Source organism: Oncorhynchus mykiss, chromosome 21 (genome assembly GCF_057628025.1).
Source record: "Oncorhynchus mykiss isolate SJ-2025 chromosome 21, ASM5762802v1, whole genome shotgun sequence".
Classification (NCBI taxonomy): Eukaryota; Metazoa; Chordata; class Actinopteri; order Salmoniformes; family Salmonidae; genus Oncorhynchus; species Oncorhynchus mykiss.
The window spans coordinates 5,912,501-5,939,329 of record NC_143042.1 but is presented as its reverse complement, the minus strand read 5'-3'; the positions used below and the strand labels follow the sequence as shown (position 1 = coordinate 5,939,329).

At 46.4% G+C, this 26,829-nt stretch overlaps 1 protein-coding gene across 1 annotated transcript in view; it reads left to right on the top strand.

The window, feature by feature from the left end:
• The window catches only part of LOC110510810 (plexin-A4), a 473,690-nt gene that overhangs the window by 325,311 nt on the left and 121,550 nt on the right, over positions 1-26,829 (top strand). The window contains exons 6-9 of the mRNA XM_090213615.1: positions 11,972-12,095; positions 17,886-18,039; positions 21,643-21,742; positions 22,560-22,674. Of these exons, the coding sequence (XP_090069741.1) occupies positions 11,972-12,095; positions 17,886-18,039; positions 21,643-21,742; positions 22,560-22,674 (493 nt within the window). The remainder of the gene's footprint in view (positions 1-11,971; positions 12,096-17,885; positions 18,040-21,642; positions 21,743-22,559; positions 22,675-26,829) is intronic.

The following is a 26,829-nucleotide window of genomic DNA, read 5'->3' as shown; positions in this document are numbered from 1 at the left end:
TAATGTAGGAAACATACAGTATTAGGTAAATCAAATGGAGGGGGGTAATGTAGGAAACATACAGTATTAGGTAAATCAAATGGAGAGGGGTAATGTAGGAAACATACAGTATTAGGTAAATCAAATGGAGGGGGGTAATGTAGGAAACATACAGTATTAGGTAAATCAAATGGTGAGGGGTAATGTAGGAAACATACATTATTAGGTAAATCAAATGGAGGAGATGCTATTATGTTTGCCATGCCTTGTGTAACGTCCCTGTGAATACCTTAGAAACAGTGTGTTAGCCAAAAACAACATGAAAAAGCCATAAACAGCGTGTTTTATGTATATCATGCTGACTGACTTTTTCTTCACTGAGCTTCTCTCACTTAAACATGAATTATAAAATCTTCACTCTGTGTCCTTACAGCTGTGGTATCATCTACCCCCATCAACTGTGGTATCATCTACCCCCATCAACTGTGGTATCATCTACCCCCTTCAGCTGTGGTATCATCTACCCCCTTCAGCTGTGGTATCATCTACCCCCTTCAGCTGTGGTATCATCTACCCCCTTCAGCTGTGGTATCATCTACCCCCTTCAGCTGTGGTATCATCTACCCCCTTCAACTGTGGTATCATCTACCCCCATCAACTGTGGTATCATCTACCCCCATCAACTGTGGTATCATCTACCCCCTTCAGCTGTGGTATCATCTACCCCCTTCAGCTGTGGTATCATCTACCCCCTTCAGCTGTGGTATCATCTACCCCCTTCAGCTGTGGTATCATCTACCCCCTTCAGCTGTGGTATCATCTACCCCCTTCAACTGTGGTATCATCTACCCCCTTCAGCTGTGGTATCATCTACCCCCTTCAGCTGTGGTATCATCTACCCCCTTCAGCTGTGGTATCATCTACCCCCTTCAACTGTGGTATCATCTACCCCCTTCAGCTGTGGTATCATCTACCCCCTTCAGCTGTGGTAACATCTACCCCCGTCAACTGTGGTATCATCTACCCCCGTCAACTGTGGTAACATCTACCCCCTTCAGCTGTGGTATCATCTACCCCCTTCAGCTGTGGTATCATCTACCCCCTTCAGCTGTGGTATCATCTACCCCCGTCAACTGTGGTAACATCTAGCCCCTTCAGCTGTGGTATCATCTACCCCCTTCAGCTGTGGTATCATCTACCCCCTTCAGCTGTGGTAACATCTACCCCCTTCAGCTGTGGTATCATCTACCCCCTTCAGCTGTGGTATCATCTACCCCCGTCAACTGTGGTAACATCTACCCCCTTCAGCTGTGGTATCATCTACCCCCTTCAGCTGTGGTATCGTCTACCCCCGTCAGCTGTGGTATCATCTACCCCTTTCAGCTTTGGTATCATCTACCCCCTTCAGCTGTGGTATCATCTACCCCCTTCAGCTGTGGTATCATCTACCCCCTTCAACTGTGGTATCATCTACCCCCTTCAGCTGTGGTATCATCTACCCCCTTCAGCTGTGGTAACATCTACCCCCGTCAACTGTGGTATCATCTACCCCCGTCAACTGTGGTAACATCTACCCCCTTCAGCTGTGGTATCATCTACCCCCTTCAGCTGTGGTAACATCTACCCCCTTCAGCTGTGGTATCATCTACCCCCGTCAACTGTGGTAACATCTAGCCCCTTCAGCTGTGGTATCATCTACCCCTTTCAGCTGTGGTATCATCTACCCCCTTCAGCTGTGGTAACATCTACCCCCTTCAGCTGTGGTATCATCTACCCCCTTCAGCTGTGGTATCATCTACCCCCGTCAACTGTGGTAACATCTACCCCCTTCAGCTGTGGTATCATCTACCCCCTTCAGCTGTGGTATCGTCTACCCCCGTCAGCTGTGGTATCATCTACCCCTTTCAGCTTTGGTATCATCTACCCCCTTCAGCTGTGGTATCGTCTACCCCCGCCAGCATTGGTATCATCTACCCCCGTCAGCTGTGGTATCATCTACCCCCTTCAGCTGTGGTATCATCTACCCCCGTCAGCTGTGGTATCATCTACCCCCGTCAGGTGTGGTATCATCTACCCCCGTCAGCTGTGGTATCATCTACCCCCTTCAGCTGTGGTATCATCTACCCCCGCCAGCATTGGTATCATCTACCCCCGTCAGCTGTGCTATCATCTACCCCCGTCAGCTGTGGTATCATCTACCCCCTTCAGCTGTGGTAACATCTACCCCCGTCAGCTGTGGTATCATCTACCCCCTTCAGCTGTGGTATCATCTACCCCCTTCAGCTGTGGTAACATCTACCCCTTTCAGCTGTGGTATCATCTACCCCCTTCAGGTGTGGTATCATCTACCCCCTTCAGTTGTGGTAACATCTACCCCCTTCAGCTGTGGTATCATCTACCCCCTTCAGTTGTGGTAACATCTAGCCCCTTCAGCTGTGGTATCATCTACCCCCTTCAGCTGTGGTATCATCTACCCCCTTCAGCTGTGGTAACATCTACCCCCTTCAGCTGTGGTATCATCTACCCCCTTCAGCTGTGGTATCATCTACCCCCGTCAACTGTGGTAACATCTACCCCCTTCAGCTGTGGTATCATCTACCCCCTTCAGCTGTGGTATCGTCTACCCCCGTCAGCTGTGGTATCATCTACCCCTTTCAGCTTTGGTATCATCTACCCCCTTCAGCTGTGGTATCATCTACCCCCTTCAGCTGTGGTATCATCTACCCCCTTCAACTGTGGTATCATCTACCCCCTTCAGCTGTGGTATCATCTACCCCCTTCAGCTGTGGTAACATCTACCCCCGTCAACTGTGGTATCATCTACCCCCGTCAACTGTGGTAACATCTACCCCCTTCAGCTGTGGTATCATCTACCCCCTTCAGCTGTGGTAACATCTACCCCCTTCAGCTGTGGTATCATCTACCCCCGTCAACTGTGGTAACATCTAGCCCCTTCAGCTGTGGTATCATCTACCCCTTTCAGCTGTGGTATCATCTACCCCCTTCAGCTGTGGTAACATCTACCCCCTTCAGCTGTGGTATCATCTACCCCCTTCAGCTGTGGTATCATCTACCCCCGTCAACTGTGGTAACATCTACCCCCTTCAGCTGTGGTATCATCTACCCCCTTCAGCTGTGGTATCGTCTACCCCCGTCAGCTGTGGTATCATCTACCCCTTTCAGCTTTGGTATCATCTACCCCCTTCAGCTGTGGTATCGTCTACCCCCGCCAGCATTGGTATCATCTACCCCCGTCAGCTGTGGTATCATCTACCCCCTTCAGCTGTGGTATCATCTACCCCCGTCAGCTGTGGTATCATCTACCCCCGTCAGCTGTGGTATCATCTACCCCCGTCAGCTGTGGTATCATCTACCCCCTTCAGCTGTGGTATCATCTACCCCCGCCAGCATTGGTATCATCTACCCCCGTCAGCTGTGCTATCATCTACCCCCGTCAGCTGTGGTATCATCTACCCCCTTCAGCTGTGGTAACATCTACCCCCGTCAGCTGTGGTATCATCTACCCCCTTCAGCTGTGGTATCATCTACCCCCTTCAGCTGTGGTAACATCTACCCCTTTCAGCTGTGGTATCATCTACCCCCTTCAGGTGTGGTATCATCTACCCCCTTCAGTTGTGGTAACATCTACCCCCTTCAGCTGTGGTATCATCTACCCCCTTCAGTTGTGGTAACATCTACCCCTGTCAGCTGTGGTAACATCTACCCCTGTCAGCTGTGGTATCATCTACCCCCTTCAGCTGTGGTATCATCTACCCCCTTCAGCTGTGGTAACATCTACCCCCTTCAACTGTGGTATCATCTACCCCCTTCAGCTGTGGTATCATCTACCCCCTTCAGCTGTGGTATCATCTACCCCCTTCAGTTGTGGTAACATCTACCCTGTCAGCTGTGGTATCATCTACCCCCTTCAGTTGTGGTAACATCTACCCTGTCAGCTGTGGTATCATCTATCCCCTTCAGTTGTGGTAACATCTACCCCATAAAGCCATAAATATGTGTTGTTGATTTTGACTTGTTAGGATCAATATTATCATGTATCACTGTTGGGGGCTAAACACTGAACTTACTATGATGGACTCCCTGATAGAGCAAGGCATAGTTTGCCCTTGCCAATAGGAAGTCCATTCACCCTTCTCTCCAGTGTCCTCTTGTATAACCCTAAGGAGGTGGAGGCGTCCTTTTTGAGAAGTGATACATACTGTATGTAATGAGGATAGGCTTGTGTGTTCTTTTGAAGAAGGCCTTTTGATTGTTGGGCGTTTGATCGCCGGGGTTTTGTTGTCGCCGCGGTAACAGGATAGATGCGATATTGATATCGGAGCCGCTTGGACTCATTCCTCCTTATCTTTGATGTTCATCTCTGCTTTGTCTCGTTACACTGACCCAGTGTACTGTGGAATTATTAGTGACAAAGGGTTGTTTTGGTACCTGTAGCCACTCTAGTCTAGCCTGGTTTCTGATCTGCTTGTGCTGTCTTGCCAACCCCTACAGTATGTGTGACAATAGGAGTTGGCAAGATGGCACAAACAGATGTGAAACCAGGCCAGCTGTAGTCAGGGCACCCCAGGTCAAAGAAAATGACTGAATCTTCTCAGTCACTGTCGTCCCTTCAAGGTTGTAGCCAGATCAAGAGCGTGTCGCCCTGCGAGCTGATAAGAGTCAGCTTGGGCAGTGAAGCAGTGGTGTGTTTAGCAGAGGTGTTCATCTGACATCATATCTCAGAAAGGTTAGGCTGTATATCACTGAAGACTGGTGGGAGGAGCTATAGGCTCATGGTAACCCCGAGGTGAACCTGTCTCCTCTCCTCCCACAGAGCTACCTCTATTAACCCCTTCACCCCCAAACCAGGGTCCATATCCCCGCCCTCCCCTGATCACCACACATCACCAACAGACAGGAAGAGCAGCAGGAAGATGGAATTAAAAGAGTAAAGGTGTTATACACAGTATGTTCTGATGACAGGGTCACACAGCAAGACAGATAAACCTGTTTAATAAACGCCGGGCCTGATGGGATCTAGCCGGGCCATGGTATGTCAGATAAAACGACTTACGCCGCCCCGGCAGACAGACCCAGAAGGGGCCTCAGATGAAGGAACTTGTTGCCAGGGTTTTTGACAGTTTCTGAAATTGCTTTGCGAGTCTGAAAGGAGATGGGCCGGCAGTGGGGAGAGGCAGCTGCAGTGTGTGTTTACCAGGGGCCAGATCGACGTGGATGGGAGATCGCTACCTCTCCAGCGTGTGTGTTCGTGAGTGTGTGTGTGTGTGTGCATGTGTGTATGTCTGCAGGTTGATGTAGACGCGTGTGTGTCTGTCTGGGGTGTGAATGGATGGTGGCTGCAGGGAGGCTGGTGGCTGCAGGGAGGCTGGTGGCTGTTGGCTGGTCATGCTGATGACACGCTGTCTGACATCCCACTGTTTTGACTCAGACAGTTCATCACCAGGAGTAGTTCACTGGGGCACATTATATATATATATATATATATAAACACACACACACACACACACAGGTAGCGATATATATATATATATATATATATATATATATCGCTACCTGTGTGTGTGTGTGTGTGTGTGTGTGTGTGTGTGTGTGTGTGTGTGTGTGTGTGTGCACACACGCACACACACAAATGTTCCATATATATATATATGTATATATACACACACACACACACACACACACACACACACACACACACACACACACACACACTAATTTTCCACTTGGTGGGGCTGTAGGGGCACAGTGCGGGGATCTTGGCCCTGGGCCAGCAGCTCAGTCACAGGGATCTGCCTCTACACCGGAGAGTTATGGGGTCACAGCCACTGATTCAGGTAATGACCCCACCACCCTGGGACTGGGACTCCTGCTCTCTATCGGTCTTAATGATGCCAGAGGGGAAGGGGCTAGGGGGTTAGAGAGGCCCTAGTCAGGGGGAAGGGGGTTAGAGAGGCCCTAGTCAGGGGGAAGGGGGTTAGAGAGGCCCTAGTCAGGGGGAAGGGGGTTAGAGAGGCCCTAGTCAGGGGGAAGGGGGTTAGAGAGGCCCTAGTCAGGGGGAAGGGGGTTAGAGAGGCCCTAGTCAGGGGGAAGGGGCTAGGGGGTTAGAGAGGCCCTAGTCAGGGGGAAGGGGCCCTAATCAGGGGGAAGGGGGTTAAAGAGGCCCTAGTCAGGGGGAAGGGGCTAGGGGGTTAGAGAGGCCCTAGTCAGGGGGAAGAGTCTGGGTAGAAATGCCTCATTTGGGGAGTAGTAGTATTCTGCCTTGTGTTGTGGTTCCTGGACTCACCGAGATGACGTTCCGGCGCTATGTCTCATAGCACAGTATGACATTATCCAATGCATTTTTATACCTTATATGTACAGTGATTGCTTGGCTAATGTACGGGGTTCAGCCACTCAGAGACACATGCATAAGCATCAGGGAGGAATCTGTAACGGTGCCCTGTTTTTCCCCACACATTTGCATTAGGTGTAATTTAGGTAGTCAACCCATCAGTATGTGATGGTGAACAGTCAAGATGGAGGACTGTTCAACCTCTAACCTCCCTCAGATGTAGAGTGCATATTGAAGTGTGCTTGTGACGTTGCTGATGGAGCACCGTGTCTCAGCCAGCCTCTGGAAAGTTAATAGGTTTCATTTCCCTCTCCACTTGACCTTTTCTGTTCCTCCCTGCATTAAATATGCATTAGACCTAAAGTCTGTCACCACAGCCTGCTACATCCGCACCTCACCCCCCAAACCTCCTCACCCCACTCACCTCACCTTACCCCTCAACCCTCCTCATCCCCCTCACCTCACCCCCCAAACCTCCTCACCCCACTCACCTCACCTTACCCCTCAACCCTCCTCATCCCCCTCACCTCACCCCCCAAACCTCCTCACTCCACTCACCTCACCTTACCCCTCAACCCTCCTCATCCCCCTCACCCCTCACCTTAACCCCCAACCCTAGAGTAGAGTACTGTATAGTACTGTAGAGTAGAGTACTGTATAGTACTGTAGAGTAGAGTATTGTAGAGTAGAGTAGAGTACTGTAGAACACTGTAGATTAGAATACTGTAGAGTACTGTAGAGTAGAGTACTGTAGAACACTGTAGATTAGAATACTGTAGAGTACTGAAGAGTAGAGTACTGTAGAACACTGTAGATTAGAATACTGTAGAGTTCTGTGGAGTAGAGAATCATACTACATTGTGATTGACTTTCTGTTATGAATAGTAGGCTAGCATTAAAGCTATATTTGTCTGTGTGTTTACTAGGGACATGAAAGGGTCATAATCTTGTTGGAAAGGCTGGCAAATCCTCCTCATTCTTCTAATTGAGTCACATTACCAAAGGCTTCAGGAAACAAGAGTGAAGATTAGTTCCATTCAGCCACCAATCTAATCCATTCATGGGGCTCTCTCTAAACGTGTCTCCACCAGCATTTAATAACACTACTGTTTATTCAAGTTGAAATAGATGTTTGATGTTTAACTGTCTGAGGGAGGATATCCGTTTGGATTGATTCAGCTCTCTAGACGCTGAAAGACTTCTAATAGATCTGGGAGTGGTCGTGCGATGTGAGCAGGCTGAAGACTATCACAGCTCTCAGCCTGAACTGTTGTTTCACAAGACCCTATGATGACAATATACGTTAATTAAGCGATAAGGCCCGAGGGGGTGTGGTATATAGCCAATATACCACGGCTAAGGGCTGTTCTTATGCCTGGATACAGCCTTTAGTTATGGTATGTTGGCCATATACAACAAACCCCCAAGGTGCCTCATTGCTATTGTAAACTGGTTACCAACGTAATTAGAGCAGTAAAAATACAAGTTTTGTCATGCCTGTGGTATACAGTCTGATATACCACAGCTGTCAGCCAATCAGCATTCAGGGCTCGAACCACCCAGTTTATAAAACCAAAAATTCCACTGATGGTACAGTATACAATCTACTACAATGTTAGAGTACAGACAGTAATGTTGTATAGTATCTTTATAGTATAGTTTACAACTTCTCATTTATATTCCCTAAAACAAAAGTGGTTTTACTGCTATTACTGACACAGTTGGTGTTTTTCAAGGATATATGGTTTGGTAAAAACAGACGTATCAACTGTAGCTTAGCTACGACAACACAGAGAGAAGCTATGGAGAGTCTAGGCCTGCAATCTGCCTCCCTCATACAGAGCATATTGGCGCTGTTTTCTCCCACTAACCTCTGATTAGAGCTCTCCGCTAACCGCCACTACCGCTCACTGGCTACGTCTGAACGGCTGCCAACGCCTGGGCAGTGGTGCAGAGAGAAATGCGAGAAAGAGGGGACGGGTGTAGGGGGAGAGCGAGGGAGGAGAGAGAGAGGGAGAGACTGAATTCAGAGATGAGCAAGTGACCGTCAATACAGAGTCAGACAGACCGTCATGGATAGATGTACCCTAAAGTCATCATGGATAGCTGTACCCTAAAGTCATCATGGATGGCTGTACCCTAATGTCATCATGGATAGCTGTACCCTAAAGTCATCATGGATAGCTGTACCCTAAAGTCATCATGGATAGCTGTACCCTAAAGTCATCATGGATAGCTGTACCCTAAAGTCATCATGGATAGCTGTACCCTAAAGTTTTCATTGTGTTATTTTGTCCTATGGAATGAGTTACAGTTACTGTTGCACGAGTACAGAGGCTGGAGGCTCCAACACACACATTTCAATAAGCAAAATGTGAAAAGGGCCAAATTGTATTATTTTTTGTGGCAATTGAATTCCCTACAACCTGCATATGCAGTGAATATAAGCCAGTGTGTTGCAGAGAAGAGGTGGCTAGAGTCAGAGAGATAGAGAGGAAAAGAGAGGGAGGGAGGGAGGGAGGGAGGGAGGGAGGAAGGGAGGGAGGGAGGGAGGGAGGGAGGGAGGGAGGGAGGGAGGAAGGAAGGAAGGAAGGAAGGAAGGAAGGAAGGAAGGAAGGAAGGAAGGAAGGAAGGAAGGAAGGAAGGAAGGAAGGAAGGAAGGAAGGAAAGAAAGAAAGAAAGAAAGAAAGAAAGAAAGAAAGAAAGAAAGAGAGGGAGGGAGGGAGGGAGGGAGGGAGGGAGGGAGGGAGGGAGGGAGGGAGGGAGGGAGGGAGGAAGGGAGGGAGGGAGGGAGGGAGGGAGGGAGGGAGGGAGGAAGGAAGGAAGGAAGGAAGGAAGGAAGGAAGGAAGGAAGGAAGGAAGGAAGGAAGGAAGGAAGGAAGGAAGGAAGGAAGGAAGGAAGGAAGGAAGGAAAGAAAGAAAGAAAGAAAGAAAGAAAGAAAGAAAGAGAGGGAGGGAGGGAGGGAGGGAGGGAGGGAGGGAGGGAGGGAGGGAGGGAGGGAGGGAGGGAGGGAGGGAGGGAGGGAGGGAAAGTTGGTGGAGCAGTTTGAGATCACTCCAGGTATGATTGATCTTCAATATTCCCAACGTATTCCTCCATGTTCCACGGCTCATTTGCATTACGAGAAAAACAAATTCCCACCCAGCTCTTCTAATGGACTGATTTACTTCACTAATGATAATGTATTAATGAGCCCAACCTGTCAGGTGCTCTGAGGATCACTCATCAAATGGCAGCACCATATCTATCAGATGCCTAATCATGTCCACATCTTGGTACAACACAAAACAAACTTGCAGAAAGATACACACTCAACTATGCATGCTCAACACAAGTACTCAGAGAACATACAATAAACATCCTCAATTATCTCTCTCTCTCTCTCTCTCTCTCTCTCTCTCTCTCTCTGTCTCTCTCTGTCTCTCTCTCTCTCTCTGTATCTCACTCTCTCTCTCTCTCTAATGCTTCCTGTGTTTTCAGGCAGAGTTATGAACATGTCATTGTGAAGACATCAAAGTAGATCTCTACAGTCTGTCCTGCCACTGTCAGCGTCTCTACAGGCCCTGCCATTTACAGACGGCCTGCGAGTCCCACAGAGATGATGTCATGAAACGCCCTCAGGGCATTACGAGCGCCCTTGTTTATGACTCCTAAAAGCAGTGCCCTATTAAATTAAAGTGCACTATCCCACAAGTGTCAAAGGGATCCATGTCAGATTTCACAGACACATGCTGCCCCATAGCTTTCAGACCCTAAAATGGCAACCCTGAGAACCCCCTCTATTGATTGTGACTGCACCGCTAGCCAAAGTGCCCTCTGTGGTCGGACCGTACCATTACCGGGTGGTTTCGGGGGGGGGGATATCACATTATTAATTCAGGTTCCCTCTAATCACAAACTGAAGGAAAAGGAGAAGGAAGAGAGAGAAGTTGTTAGATTTGACACGTGTGATGTTTTAGATAAGGCTTCTGGCAGGTGAGTTAACAGCATGAAATAGAGATTTCTCTCCTGAAGAAGTTCTCTGAGCCACCAGGCAACAGGATTGGTTCCCTCCCCCTACATCGCTCTGCATGGTACCCTTATTTACCTCTCTGTCTCACTCATCTTCTTCTCTCACGCACGCTCACGCATAGACACACGTAGACACGGGTGGCGAGAACCAACCCGTAGCCAACACACCCACTCCAAACACATCAATACTGAATCAAATACATACAACACCCATGCAGGTACAGGCACTCAGGTGTGTGTGTAGGAGTGTATAACTGTATTCTCTCTGGGGTTTTGTGTACTGTGGGGTTTATTAAATCAGCAGTACAATGGGGAACAGGAGGCCTGATGCAGAACACAAAGGGAAGCTCTCTGGTTAAAGCCTTCTCAGACCTGCTTAGCGGAGGAGCTGAGAAAAAGACTATTGAAAAGCCTCTGAATGATTGTTGCCTTCCCTAAATCTCCTCTCTTCTGTTCTCTCTTCTCTCTCTCTTCTTTCACTCCGAAGCAGATTACTTCTTCTTCTTCCATTCTGTCTGCCGGCTTCTTTTCTCCACGCTAGGTCGCTTAAAACTTCACAATGCAGACACATCTCATCCCCCCGATGAAAAGCTTCTACTGCGGAAGGTATTACTGTATCTCAGCCGTCATCCAGCCTCCCAGAAGTCCCTTCTATCATTCTCTCTGAGGACTTTGCTCTCTGTGGGATTTGCTGTTAATTGCTTGAGAACTTTGTTTAAATCAACGAGGATTAAACTGAATAGGTTTTACGGGGATTTAATGGAGGAGGAGGTTAGGGGTTATAGTGGAGCGTCGGGCCGCGGAGTGGTAGGTACAGTGCAATGGTCTTTTGGTAGTTGATATAAAGTTTCGTGAGAGTATATCCATACTTTCTTTACTTTCTACTTTACCCAGGTGTCTGTACTCTTTACCCAGGTTTGCCAATGTTCCCAGCCTCTCTGTGTGAATATCTATGTGACTGTCTCATGGGAGTTAGAGGCGTTCCCTATACCTGCTGCTGAAATAATACAGCCGTTTAGATGTTCTTAGTAATGCTGTGGCTTTGGGAATGTAAACCAGAGGCAGCGGCCCACTGTCAACAGATACTAGTGTGTGGAAACGTGAACTACACAATTCTCCCAGGGACAAAAGCAGAGAGAAAGAGGGAGTTAAGTCTATTTACCAACCCACATAATATAATGGGAATGGATTAGACCACCTGGCCCTGGATTAAGAGGGGGGTAATCCATCCCTTGCTCCCCATCCCCGCCCCCCACCTGCACTTGGCACTGCCCATGAATGGCCCTCATTAAGATGGCCTCACAAAGACAGAGCCTGTCCCCCTTCTCCCAACAGAGCAGCTCCACTTCCACAAATAGAGGCGGCCATTGTTTTAGGGTTGTCCAGTCACAGTGAATGGCGAGTATCCGTGGATAAAGCTCTGGTAGAAATATGATGAATGTCTCCGTATTAATATCACCCCAGGTATTTCCACTTCTTTCACACAGGTAACTAACATTCTTCTGGTTTCCCAGGCGCTCAGCAGGTGGGACAAGCCATGTGAACGAGGCTCCAACGGGGTTGACTGAAGGCTGCGACGGGTGTTACGGTGAATAACCTCCCCCCTCTGTTACTTTGTGTTCCCACAGGTGCACCAGGAAGGAGAACTGCGAGCGCTCGGCCGAGCCCCGGCGGTTCGCCTGGGACATCAAGCAGTGCGTCCGCCTCAGCGTCCACCCCAGCAACATCTCCGTGTCCCAGTTCAGCGTCACGGTGAGTGGTGACCACTTCGCACGGTCAAAGTGTGTTCAGAACACTGCTTCCTCCTGGGGCCTGTCCACTAGGCACGGAAACAGAAAACCTTTTGAGACGGAAAAATTTAATATTGCCATTCTTATTGGACATCTTCAGATAGCGCCTCCTCCGTTTGGAAATGTTTTCTCTCATTTCGTGCCCCACTGAACCTGACCAGTCTAAAATGAAAAAGAAGTGTCTGGCACAATGACCGATATTATTGCATTTTAGTAGGCTTACAGTTACTATGGTGACCAGAAACCCTATCAGTATACAATATACCATCATCTGGTATTGCATCCGATGACTGAATGAGCAGTCACATCGGAAAAATCAGATTAGGAAAAAAACAGGAGACGCCCAACCATTTTAGTGGTCCAATGAACCATGTCATAGTTGAAGGTATTGATGTTGTGCCTCACTAACACGGTTAAGCCTGGGGAATCATCTTTAGCCAATGGCCATAACGTAATTATCCCCTCACATGTCACAGGTCCTTACAGATCTGTCCATCAAGGCCAGGGTTTCCCCTAGCATTACCTCATGCCACCTAGCCATCATCTAATCATCTGTATATTGCAGCTGTGTTCTGTCTCTGTCTATCTAGACAACGCGTTATTATCGTTGGCTTCCAGGCTTCCACAGACTTCTGTGTAATGATCAGTGATACTGGGGGTTATATAGACGCTGTGTAGCTGCTGCTCTGATATTGTTCATGGAATCACTCGGGTGATGCTGTTTTGCTGGCACTAAAAACCTGGCCTCGTACGTACCATCCTGGTCTCGCTTCACTGGAACAGAATGGAAGCTCGCAAGATCAGGATGGTTCGTACGAGGCTACTGAAAACCTCCCTAGAGGGAGATTTTCAATGACATCGTAGTGAACATAACACTGGTTATAATAATGACATAATTTCACTCTGTTTTGCCCACTGGGTGGGTATTATATAGAGATATAGCATACCCTACCAGCTGATCTGATATTGTGTATGGAATCAGCTGGGATTGTGTTGTGTTGCTGGCACTAAACACCTCTCCCTCCACACTAGAGGTGTCTACTGGTCAGTCTGCTGTCTTAACACCTCTCCCTCCACACTAGAGGTGTCTACTGGTCAGTCTGCTGTCTTAACACCTCTCCCTCCACACTAGAGGTGTCTACTGGTCAGTCTGCTGTCTTAACACCTCTCCCTCCACACTAGAGGTGTCTACTGGTCAGTCTGCTGTCTTAACACCTCTCCCTCCACACTAGAGGTGTCTATTGGTCAGTCTGATGTCTTAACACCTCTGCTGTCTGTCTGTATGACTGTATGAGTCTTGCTGATCTGGGCAGCTCCTTTGAGGGACGCTGTGTGTGCGTGTGTGTGCGTGTGTGTGTACTCTCTCCTCTCTCCACCTGTGTTGTGTCGTGTCAGTAAACCCATCAAAGCAGGCCACAGCCTTTCCCTCTTTCTCCCTGTGTAATCCTGGCGCCACCCACCAGGCGCCAATCAGATACACAGTACACAACACTCCCCAGGACACTAGCCAAACCCTCTCTGTAGAATCACACCACCAACGGTTTATGGTGAATAAGAAGTGGACTGGTGTTTTTGGCGGATAGGGGAAACGGCAGACACCAGACGGCAGACACTGGTGACGGCAGAATAATGTCCACCAGGTCTCTTTAGCTATGTTCATGCTTGGAACTAAATTCCATTTTCATGTGCTTGGCTGGATGTGTGTGTTCTGTAGGACTAGACTGTAGAACAGTACACCAGTAAATGCTTGGCTGGATGTGTGTGTTCTGTAGGACTAGACTGTAGAACAGTACACCAGTAAATGCTTGGCTGGATATGTGTGTTCTGTAGGACTAGACTGTAGAACAGTACACCAGTAAATGCTTGGCTGGATATGTGTGTTCTGTAGGACTAGACTGTAGAACAGTAAATGCTTGGCTGGATGTGTGTGTTCTGTAGGACTAGACTGTAGAACAGTAGATGCTTGGCTGGATGTGTGTTTTCTGTAGGACTAGACTGTAGATCAGTAGATGCTTGGCTGGATGTGTGTGTTCTGTAGGACTAGACTGTAGAACAGTAAATGCTTGGCTGGATGTGTGTGTTCTGTAGGACTAGACTGTAGAACAATAAATGCTTGGCTGGATGTGTGTGTTCTGTAGGACTAGACTGTAGAACAATAAATGCTTGGCTGGATGTGTGTGTTCTGTAGGACTGGACTGTAGATCAGTACACCAGTAAATGCAACACACTGCATCCATCTGTCCATCTATGACAGTGGTATTCAGACTTTTTCAGCTGGGATCCCATTTCATCCGTCGGAATTTCTGGGGACCCCATTATTTTTGTGATAATTTATCATGACCCCACCCCCAAAATAATGACACAACCTTAAATTAGATTTTTACACCCACAAGTAACTTCAATTCATTACATTTTCATGTCTTAATCAAATAAATTGAATTTTTCAAATGATCTCATGAATCTGTGCCCCCCACACCCAAAAAATAGATATTTATTTTGCGACCCCACTGCAGTTCCCCCCCCCAACTTTGAATACCAACGATCTACGGTGTCATTTCAATCCCATTTTATACGTAATGGGGATATGAGATTGCTTTTAATCTCTGCTGGCCAAGTATATAAACGTAAATCAGGAAGGGTAAGGTCATGTACAGATACTACTCTCAGGGTCCTGTCTGTACATTCAGCTCCATGGGTGTAATAATAATAATAATCATGGAGAGCGAGAGTGTGTGTACACACACACACACACACACACACTCTGCCTTGGCGTTCTGAGAGTGTTTAACCTTTCTCTATGCAACAGATCTCCCATCCAATTGATTGGTGAGACTGTGCGGGCAGGCAGGGCCAGTCCTTGACCTTTTAGTTATTAAATATCAGTTTAAAAAGATAAGCTGGAGCCCTCTACAGAGGAGTTTCTCTCTCATAAAAGCATTGATATGTTTTTCTTCTTTATTTGCCCATTAGCTTTTCCTCTTGCGTTTGTTTTTGGAGTGTCTCTGGGGCTGTTGTCTGTAGATATAACAGCCATCCTATAAAGACTTCCTAGAGCAGGTGCTAGTAAACTGACCAGATCGCTCCCTGTTGAGATAAAACACAATTCTAATAGCTTCACAGAGGAGGTCTGGACTCTACTGTTAGTGTTATTACAAGTATATTGCTGTAGGTCTGTATTCACATGCCTCCAGACAGAGAAGAGAAGATAATGACTTGTCACCAGGCTGCTTGTCTCTCACTACAATGACAATTCAAATATGCTCACAGCTTGTAACAATAGATGTATTCACACATTGTAATAGGAATCCAAAAGGCATGTGGAATCTCACACTCTGTTTTCAGTGGATGACAGTCATAAGATGTGTCATACCATGTGTTATTACGGTATAATGCATCATATATTCAGCTGTCATAATCTGCCACATGTGATACAAATCAAGGAGGCATGTACAGTATGCATCTAAATGAACCACCCCCAGATCAACATCCTCCTCTTTATGTCACTATGGCAACCCAAGCCAATACGATCTATCACATCATAGCCTCCACGCGTGACGCAGTGTATTATTAAGGAGAGGCGCGAGAACCTATTTCTCTCCATGTGTGTGTGTGTGATTCAATTGACACGGAACACAGCTTATTTTCCTACTCCATGTTTAGGCCCGGGCGGCTCGGGTTAGGGCCGCGACTGCTCCAAATGTAATTGAAGAAAACTTGCGCCACATTGCTCCTTAAAAGGAGAAAGAAATGAAGTGGGAAGAGGGCTGTGTCTCCGACCCTGGCTGCGTGTGGCTCCTCTACAGTAATAGGGAAGCTCCTGTATCTGTACGGTGCCCAGCGACAGACTTTTCATTAAACACTAAACAGCAATATAAAAACAGTGCAGGTCAGCCCGTCTCACATCGTACAGGAGCTTCTCTGGCTCCGTATTAGAAATGTGCTGCGGCCAACAGCAGAATGGATGCAAGGCCTCCTCTATTTGCCACCTCAATATTTATATTTTGGTCTTGACCCCATTCATATTTTTCTCCCCCTTTCTCACTTGTTCAAGGACTATTTTTCTACTCGTCAAGTCCCCCCCCACTCATCCTCTGCTCTTTAGAGAGGAGGGCAGTTTACTCAGCACTATCAACAACAGGAATCTACATCCTTTCTCTTCCTCATTCCCTCCCTCCCTCCTGCCTGCTTGCATACTTGTTTTACTGTTTCTTTCTTTCTCTACTTCCTTTTCTCATCCTGCCTCTTTCTTCCCTTCATTTCTGCCCCCCCCCTTCCCCCATACCTAATTTCCTCTCACCTTCCTCCTCTCCCTTTCCACCTAGCTCATCCCCTCCCTCCCTCCTTCCCCCCTCCCTCCCTCTCTCTCAGGGACATGTACTCGTAGAAGTGGGATGTGAAATTGGCGCGGCCTGCCGCAGGGCATGGTGGGTAGCCCAGGGGGACAGAGCAAGGAGGGCATTGGCCTCCAACTGTTCACCAGATGACAAACAGTCAAAGAATCGCCAGCAGCCTTTGTAAAACACAGAGCTGATGCTCAACAAACATGTCCTGCTGTCTTCTTCTCTCCTTGTCTTTTTGTTTCTATCTCTCTCCCTCTTCTTCACTCTCTCTACCTCTCCTTCACTCGCTCTCCCTCTCCTTCACGTTCTCTCTTTCACTCTCTCTCCCCTTCACTCTCTCCTTCACTCAATCTCCCTCTCCTTCACTTTCTCTCTTTCACTCTCTCTCTCCCTCTCCTTCACTCTCTCCATCTTTCACTCTCTCTCCCTCTCCTTCTCTTTCACTCTCTCTCCCTCTCCTTCACGCTCTCTCTCCTTCTCTCTCATGTCCATTGAAAAGGTATTCATGTCAGAATGAGTTGATGGATGGGTGAGTCAGCGAGAGCCGTAGATGGTCCTCTGGACAGGAAAGACTTCCTGCCTCTCTGAAGACATCCTGTCATGTTGATGTTTCTGTTGTGATGTGCTAATATAGGCTGAGTCCCAAATGCCAGCCTTTTTCCTATATAGTGCACTGCTTTTGAACCAAGCCATATGGGCCACCTGATCAACAGTAGTGCTCTACATAGGGATCAGGGTGCTATTTGGGACACCAGAGCCTATACTGATGTGTGATGTGATGTAGGGTGAACTGCTACTCACTGAACCCTCAATGTTGTGGCTTTATCACGGTATGGTATGTCTACAGGGGATCCTTACCCCCAGCTGTCCTCTCTCCCCCTCATCTATCCCTCCACCATCAGGTGACACCATACATTCATCTATCCCATCGCTGTATCTCTCAATTCTACTAATGGATTATCTCCCAATTCTACTAATGGAATATCTCCCAATTCTACTAATGGAATATCTCCCAATTCTACTAATGGAATATCTCCCAATTCTACTAATGGAATATCTCCCAATTCTACTAATGGAATATCTCCCAATTCTACTAATGGAATATCTCCCAATTCTACTAATGGAATATCTCCCAATTCTACTAATGGAATATCTCCCAATTCTACTAATGGAATATCTCCCAATTCTCACGCCATTTGAGTCATTTAGCAGACGCTCTCATCCAGAGATACTTACAGTAGTGAGTGCATATATTTTCCTACTGATCCCCCGTGGGAATCAAACCCACATCCCTGGCGTTGAAAGCGCCATGCTCTACTGACTGAGCCACACAGGACCGTTCCACCCCCTCCCTCTACTCCGCTCTTCTCCCCTGATGCCATATGTAACCCCCCTCTGTCTTCTCTCCACAGCTGATCCTGGAGGCCCATAACGTCCCAGAGTTGTCTGCAGGGGTCAACTGTACCTTTGAGGACCTGGCTGAGATGGACGGTCTGGTGGAGGGGAACCGCATCAGGTGCAGCTCGCCTGCCGAGAAGGAGGTGCCTCGCATTATCGTAGACAAAGGTCTGTAGCATGAGATACCTGACTGATTACAGACCAATCAAAGAGCTCGGTTTTGCTTTTGAGTATGTTATTATTTTTATTTTTTTTACGTGGTTTACATGAGTGTATTGACGCTTCTGGAGGTGTTACTGATGAAGCCAAAACACTAACTAGTTTAAGTATGAAGCCAAAACACTAACTCATTAAGCCAGGGACCTGCTAAATGTGGGAACTGATTTGCGTCTCATTTGGGTCTTCGTGTGGTCTGGGGTTACGAGGGCTTACGTTCCCTGTTACCCATCGTAGCCAGGAAGCCCTCGGAGCTGCGCCCTAGAACGTGTTTAGTCACCCAATCAACTGTCATTACAGAGCGTTTATTTATTTACTCTCTCACCGAGGAGGTATGCTGACAGAGACATGTGGGACCCCAACAGCCCTGAGCGCGGGCAGATCACTCCACCTCTCCGGGACTCATTTCGAAGGCAAAGTGAAGGGGAGGAGCGGTTAAAAATGAATCCCGCTGCCAGAAAACGCTTTTGACAGCATTCATTCTCCGAGCTAAGCTTTCTTGTCCCTCTCTCATCCCTCGCTTCTCTCCTCCTCGACGTGGTTGGTTAACCCAGGTATAATTGAAAAGTGCACACATCTGGGCAGCTGCCTGGAGGACTGGTAATCTTTCATAATACCCAGACGTCTCCATGTGGAGATAATGAAGACGCTGCCGCGCCTCAAAAGAAGCAGGGGAGTGCTAACGCTAGCTGCTGCTTCACGTTGGCTACGCTAACGCCTCCTCAAAAGTAGTAAGGGAGCACTAACACTAGCTGCTGCTTCACGTTGGCTACGCTAACGCCTCCTCAAAAGTAGTAAGGGAGCACTAACGCTAGCTGCTGCTTCACGTTGGCTACGGTAACGCCTCCTCAAAAGTAGTAAGGGAGCACTAACGCTAGCTGCTGCTTCACGTTGGCTAAGCTAACGCCTCCTCAAAAGTAGTAAGGGAGCACTAACGCTAGCTGCTGCTTCACGTTGGCTAAGCTAACGCCTCCTCAAAAGTAGTAAGGGAGCACTAACGCTAGCTGTTGGTTCACGTTGGCTAAGCTAACGCCTCCTCAAAAGTAGTAAGGGAGCACTAACGCTAGCTGTTGGTTCACGGTGGCACAACGCTAATCCTGCTAAAGAGAAAAGAGGAAGAAAACCCCTGAATTGTTCCTCCTATAAATACTCTGCAGATGTTTATTTGTTTACCGCATTTAGCGAATGTCTTTGAAATAGTTTTCTCTACATCAGTCTTCATAGTGAATGAACAGGAGCTGGAGAGAAATCTAACCTAATGTAAAGGTGGGAAGGACTAAAGGCCTTAGAAGAGAGAGAAAGACCATTCACATGGACACTTTCATTGTTATTGTTGATGTTGAGTTTGCGTCCCAAATGCCACCCGTTTCTCTATGTAGTGCTTTTGGCCAGAGCCTGGTCAAAAGTAGTGCACTACATAGGGAATAGGGTGCCATTTGGGACTCATCTAGGCTAACCATACACTAGCTAAATTAGCAGATGACTGGCTTTTTGGCAGTGGCCTCGGATGGGTGAGAGCCCAACGGTGGGATTGTGTACAGCCTGGCATGAATAATAACACCTATAAGTATTGGGAGCGAGGCAAGCAGGCCACCATGAAATTACAGGGCTGAGGGACCCACTGAGGCCTAACACACACTAAACCCCTGCTTACAGTACAGAGGGGGGGACACCTACAGTACGGGGGAGGGGGCACTTACAGAGTACATGGGCTATTACACCTTCACACCAAACCCGGACTAAATTACACACACACACACACACACACACGAAACAGACACACCCACTCACCTACTGATACACAATACCTTCACCTAACCCTTCACACACACTGACATACACACACATCCTGTTGCACACACACACACACACACACACACACACACACAACATATGCACAGATGTATAACTGATAGAGTAAAGGGTACTTAGGGGAATTAGGAACATGTTCAGTGTTATGCCAAATGAACATCATGCAAAGCTGTTGATGCCGCAGTAACATGTTACCATGTATGTGACTGTCTGAGATTAAACCTGACTTGGCTGTATGGAGCAAGATTGTGTTAGGCTGCTGAGCTAAAGGCGTTAGGTCGAGGAGCTGACACAAGTCTTCATGCAAGGTTACTAATTACCACACCACCTCTTACACACGCACGCACGCACACACACACACACACACACACACACACACACACACACACACACACACACACACACACACACACACACACACACACACACACACGTCTGTGTATTTTGTCCTTTAGGAAACACCACACTAATGGATAGGGATGGAGTGCCTCATTAGGCAGCCATCTTGTTCAGGCAGTGTCAGAGAGAGAGAGGCCGAGGGGCCCTGCAGGGAGGGGGTAGTGAGCTAGTGATAGCAGCCTAGCAGACATCAAGGTAACATTTAAGTGCTCTAATTAGGACAGATTCATTGTCAGCCACACTTTACCGTGATTGATGAACGATTCACCCCTTTTGTTAGGGAGAGAGCGAGCAAGAGAGAGAGAGGGGAGAGAGAGAGGAGGGATAGGAAGACAGGAGCAACACAAAGGGGAAAGAGGGAAAGGGAGAGAGCGGGAGTGACAGAGAGAAGAGAGAGGGAACGGAGACGAAGACCGGAGCGACAGAGAGAGGCAGCGAAGAAGGGTAAAAGAAGACAAGAGTGACAGAGAGAGGGAGGGAGACGACAATTTTCTCTTCCTGTCTTTGGGGGAGGAGATGTCTATGTCGGCCTGTTGAATTAAACATGGAGTCAGTCCTTCATTAGGAAGCCAGACAGAAGGACAGGAGCAGACAGACTGTCTCTGTAGACACCTCCATTAACACACAGTCCTTCATAAGGAAGCCAGACAGAAGGACAGGAGCAGACAGACTGTCTCTGTAGACACCTCCATTAACACACAGTCCTTCATTAGGAAACCAGACAGAAGGACAGGAGCAGACAGACTGTCTCTGTAGACACCTACATTAACACACAGTCCTTCATTAGGAAACCAGACAGAAGGACAGGAGCAGACAGACTGTCTCTGTAGACACCTTCATTAACACACAGTCCTTCATTAGGAAGCCAGACAGAAGAACAGGAGCAGACAGACTGTCTCTGTAGACCCCTCCAGTAACCTAGAGATCCTAGAGTCAGTATATCTCTGATATAGTAGATATATAATTCAGACTAGAGATCCTAGAGTCAGTACATCTCTGATATAGTAGATATATAATTCAGACTAGAGATCCTAGAGTCAGTACATCTCTGATATAGTAGATATAGACATAAAATCAGTCAGCCCCTCCCATTGGTTGAGGTGCGCTGGGGTGTAATCATTAGTGCACACCTTTGCAAACAGTTAAAAAAACGTTTTGCAACGGAAAACATTTCACAACAAAAACAAGAGTTTCTGTACAACAAATTCAGATAGGTCTCTCCCCGTTATGTTCCGTTTGGTTCTGTTTGTTTGCTAGTGAATACATCCCAGGTGATCTAATATGTTGGTGTGGTCCAACCCTGCTCATAGTGTTTTTCTCTGTATCCTCCCTCCCTCCCTCCAGCTGATCACCAGATAGTTCAGCTCTACCTCAAGTCCAAGGAGACAGGCCTGGTCTTCGCCAACACCAGCTTTGTCTTCTACAACTGCAGCGTCCACAAGTCGTAAGTCTACATGTCTAGTCTCAATTACAGTCAGAATTACACGCTTATTACATTTTTTTTAAAGGAAGTGTTGAAAATTTAATTATAAACTGTAACATATCATTGATGTTTGATACCCATAACTAAAGAATATTAAAGTAATGTCATAGTCTCTCTCCTCTCTCCTGTTCCTCACTCTCTCTCCTTTCTCCTGTTCCTCACTCTCTCCTCTCTCCTGTTCTTCACTCTCTCTCCTTTCTCCTGTTCCTCACTCTCTCTCCTCTCTCCTGTTCTTCACTCTCCTTCTCCTCTCTCCTCTCTCCTTCTACTCTCTCCTCTCTCCTTTATCCTACTCCTTTCTCCTTATTATTCTCCTTTCTCCTTCTCCTCTCTCCTGTCTCCTCTCTCCTATTCCTTTTTCCTCCCTCCTCTCTCCTTCTCCTACTCCTCTATCCTACTCTCTCCTCTCTGATCTCCCCTCTCTCCAACTCCTCTCTCCTCTCCCCTATTTCTTCTCCTCTCTCTCTCCTACTCTTCTTTCCTCATCCTTCTTTTCTCGCCTCTCGCCTCTCTCCTTCTCCTCTCTCCTCTCTCCCACTCCTCTCTCCTACGCCTCTCCTCTCTCCTACTTCTTCTCCTCTCTCTTTCTCCTCTCTCCTCTCTCGTTCTCCTCTCTCCTACTTCTTCTCCTCTCTCTTTCTCCTCTCTCCTCTCTCCTTCTCCTCTCTCCTACTTCTTCTCCTCTCTCCTCCTCTCACTTCCTCCTTCTCCTCTCTCCTTCCCCTCTCTCCTCTCTCATACTCCTCTCTCCTTCTACTCTCTCCTTCTCCTCTCTCAGGTGTTTGTCATGTGTGAGAAGCCCCTACCAGTGCCACTGGTGTAAATACAGACATGACTGCACCCACGACCCACGCACCTGCTCCTTCCAGGAGGGACGAGTCAAGAAGCCAGAGGTAATTTCAGAGGTCAAGGGTCAAGTGTAAACATGAGTTGATTATGATTATTATGGTCTCATTGGCTATTGAGATTCAGGATGTAGCGTCCTCATTGGTTCACTTGTGAATATCTTTAATAATACAGTCTGTGAGTGATCATATCATTATAAACCAGAAAACATACAGTTTTTATGATAGGGTCATACTTACTGTATATCCTGCATCACATAAGGCAAAGGAGTCAGCTACAGTACCATACTTAATCTGATATATCTGGCTCAGGCTTCCTATGCTTATCCTCCACGCCCAACAAGATGATTACAGACCCACCAAATCTAATAAAAATGAAACATTTCCTTTTCCCAGCCCTATTCCCAATGACAGCTTATTTCATGTGAATTATCAATAGTATTGGCACTGGCCTTTTCCCTTTGAAGCAGGACTCACTGTAATTAGACATCTTTACTGTGTAGCTTGATGAGCTACACAACAGACCTGGATTCTCTCCCTGGCACCACACCGGCCTTGAGGGTGTGTGTGTGTATGTGTGTGTGTTTGGGAGTGTGTGTGTGTGTGTGTGTGTGTGTGTGTGTGTGTGTGTGTATGTGTGTGTGTGTGTGTGTGTGTGTGTGTGTGTGTGTGTCTGTCTGTCTGTGTATGGGTTGTGTGGTGTTGATGGAAGGTATGGCAGTAGGGCAGCATGGGGAGGAACTGTGTAGTTAATCTGGCCCTCAGGGCATCCATGATGAAGATCCCTGTCTTGATGTCTGTTGCCAGGCGCTCCACGACAAGCAGGAACAAGCTCAGGGAGGGTTTTCCTCTTTTGATGAGTTTTATGCTCCATGATTTAGAATCCCACATTAGAACACCATCTCTGCCCCGAGTGATTCAAGCACATGCAACGTGTATAAACGTAGCTGGAATAAAAAAATAATAATTAGATATTCATTATCTCTTTGAACTGCTCCGAGAGTAGGTGAGACTTAGCTTGGCGTTTCAGGATCCAATTAACACTTGTGTTGGTGGTCAATATTGACCCAGGGATAATAGTAGGATTCTTCTCATTGTGTTGACTGACAAAAACCCCAGCTCCCAAATAAAGCTGGGGGGATTTAGCATTAGCACGTTAATGACATCTCTCCCCAACATGTTTTTGTTTGACTGTTGTTTTAAAAAGCAGGTGTTTCTGTCCGCCTAACGAGCTTAATTTGGATTTAATTAACCTCGGGATTGGGGGTCGGGGATTGTCGCTACGTTCAACGTCACTGCGAATTAATGGATTTGCCTCGCATGCGCGGGTGCACTCGCACATAGACACATAAACGTACACGCACACACACATGCACACACACACTCCCCCCAACCCTCCACCACTCCAAGCCGAAGACAATGACATGTCAACTTTGCTCAGACAAGTGGGATGGCCCCTCGCGGCGACCCTGGGATAGATGCATTTCACTATATTATTCCAATGAAGGGATTTCAGGGAGTCGATCTGGGTAATCCGCTGATGTTTTGTAATGAGCGACGTGATGCAGAGGCCTCCCGCTGACTGAGCCCCCTGTTAGTATGCACAAAGATAAATCACTAAAGCTAGCTAGGCCGGAGGCCACGCCGGGCTTTGTTGTCATTGGGTAACTGATGGGAGTGGCCAGGCAGGAGCTGCTCAGACTATAACGTGATGTTGCATTGCCCGGCGAACTCCGTTTTTCAGCTCATGTTGTTGACATGGAAAACAAAGTCAATCCAAAATGGCCGCAGACAGCCCCACGTAAAAACTCACTCATCTAAAGCATGAACACGCTCCCCTCTCCCAGATATGTCGTTTGTTATGTGAATAAACACTATTTGTGTGAATCCATAGCTGCTAGTGTATATTCAGATTCACAAAAGCTTTATTTTCCCAACATTGGGCCATTTTATCTACTGTATGTCTTCTGGGGTTGTCTGAGGTGAACGAGGGGGGCATCAAATCCTTTTCTCCCTCCATCCCTCCTGTCTTCCCCCCTGTCTGCCTGTGGCGTCGTGCTACAACACCACACATGCCTTCACATCAGAGGACCCTCTACCCACTACCTCCCTGGGGGACATGGAAACCCATGAAATATGTGTTCATGATATTAAAACCTATCAAAGCCCTCCAGGTTGATTTCCTGGCCAAACGGGCCCCTAACGAGCTGGATCAGAGCAGGAGTTTGTCAGCATCTATCTGATGAATTGGATGGAACTATTAAGAGATGTTCATGTAATTGGCACTAGTTCCAACGGCATTGGCAGTCCCAACTGTAACCAGACCACAACCATGTCAATGTCAAAAAATAACCCATGTTAAAAGTGAAGTGGGGATATTAACACATGTTAAATACTAAAAGTGACGTGGGGATATTAACACATGTTAAATACTAAAAGTGAAGTGGGGATATTAACACATGTTAAATACTAAAAGTGACGTGGGGATATTAACACATGTTAAATACTAAAAGTGACGTGGGGATATTAACACATGTTAAATACTAAAAGTGACGTGGGGATATTAACACATGTTAAATGCTAAAAGTGACGTGGGGATATTAACACATGTTAAATACTAAAAGTGACGTGGGGATATTAACACATGTTAAATACTAAAAGTGACGTGTGGATATTAACACATGTTAAATACTAAAAGTGACGTGGGGATATTAACACATGTTAAATACTAAAAGTGACGTGGGGATATTAACACATGTTAAATACTAAAAGTGACGTGGGGATATTAACACATGTTAAATACTAAAAGTGACGTGGGGATATTAATACATGTTAAATACTAAAAGTGACGTGGGGATATTAACACATGTTAAATACTAAAAGTGACGTGGGGATATTAACACATGTTAAATACTAGAAGTGACGTGGGGATATTAACACATGTTAAATACTAAAAGTGACGTGGGGATATTAACTCATGTTAAATACTAAAAGTGACGTGGGGATATTAACACATGTTAAATACTAAAAGTGACGTGGGGATATTAACACATGTTAAATACTAAAAGTGACGTGGGGATATTAACACATGTTAAATACTAAAAGTGAAGTGGGGATATTAACACATGTTAAATACTAAAAGTGACGTGGGGATATTAACACATGTTAAATACTAAAAGTGACGTGGGGATATTAACACATGTTAAATACTAAAAGTGACGTGGGGATATTAACACATGTTAAATACTAAAAGTGACGTGGGGATATTAACACATGTTAAATACTAAAAGTGACGTGGGGATATTAACACATGTTAAATACTAAAAGTGACGTGGGGATATTAACACATGTTAAATACTAAAAGTGACGTGGGGATATTAACACATGTTAAATACTAAAAGTGACGTGGGGATATTAACACATGTTAAATACTAAAAGTTACATGGGGATATTAACACATGTTAAATACTAAAAGTGAAGTGGGGATATTAACACATGTTAAATACTAAAAGTGACGTGGGGATATTAACACATGTTAAATACTAAAAGTGACGTGGGGATATTAACACATGTTAAATACTAAAAGTGACGTGGGGATATTAACACATGTTAAATACTGAAAGTGACGTGGGGATATTAACACATGTTAAATACTAAAAGTGACGTGGGGATATTAACACATGTTAAATACTAAAAGTGACGTGGGGATATTAACACATGTTAAATACTAAAAGTGACATGGGGATATTAACACATGTTAAATACTAAAAGTGACGTGGGGATATTAACACATGTTAAATACTAAAAGTGACGTGGGGATATTAACACATGTTAAATACTAAAAGTGACGTGGGGATATTAACACATGTTAAATACTAAAAGTGACGTGGGGATATTAACACATGTTAAATACTAAAAGTGACGTGGGGATATTAACACATGTTAAATACTAAAAGTGACGTGGGGATATTAACACATGTTAAATACTAAAAGTGACGTGGGGATATTAACACATGTTAAATACTAAAAGTTACATGGGGATATTAACACATGTTAAATACTAAAAGTGACATGGGGATATTAACACATGTTAAATACTAAAAGTGACGTGGGGATATTAACACATGTTAAATACTAAAAGTTACATGGGGATATTAACACATGTTAAATACTAAAAGTGACGTGGGGATATTAACACATGTT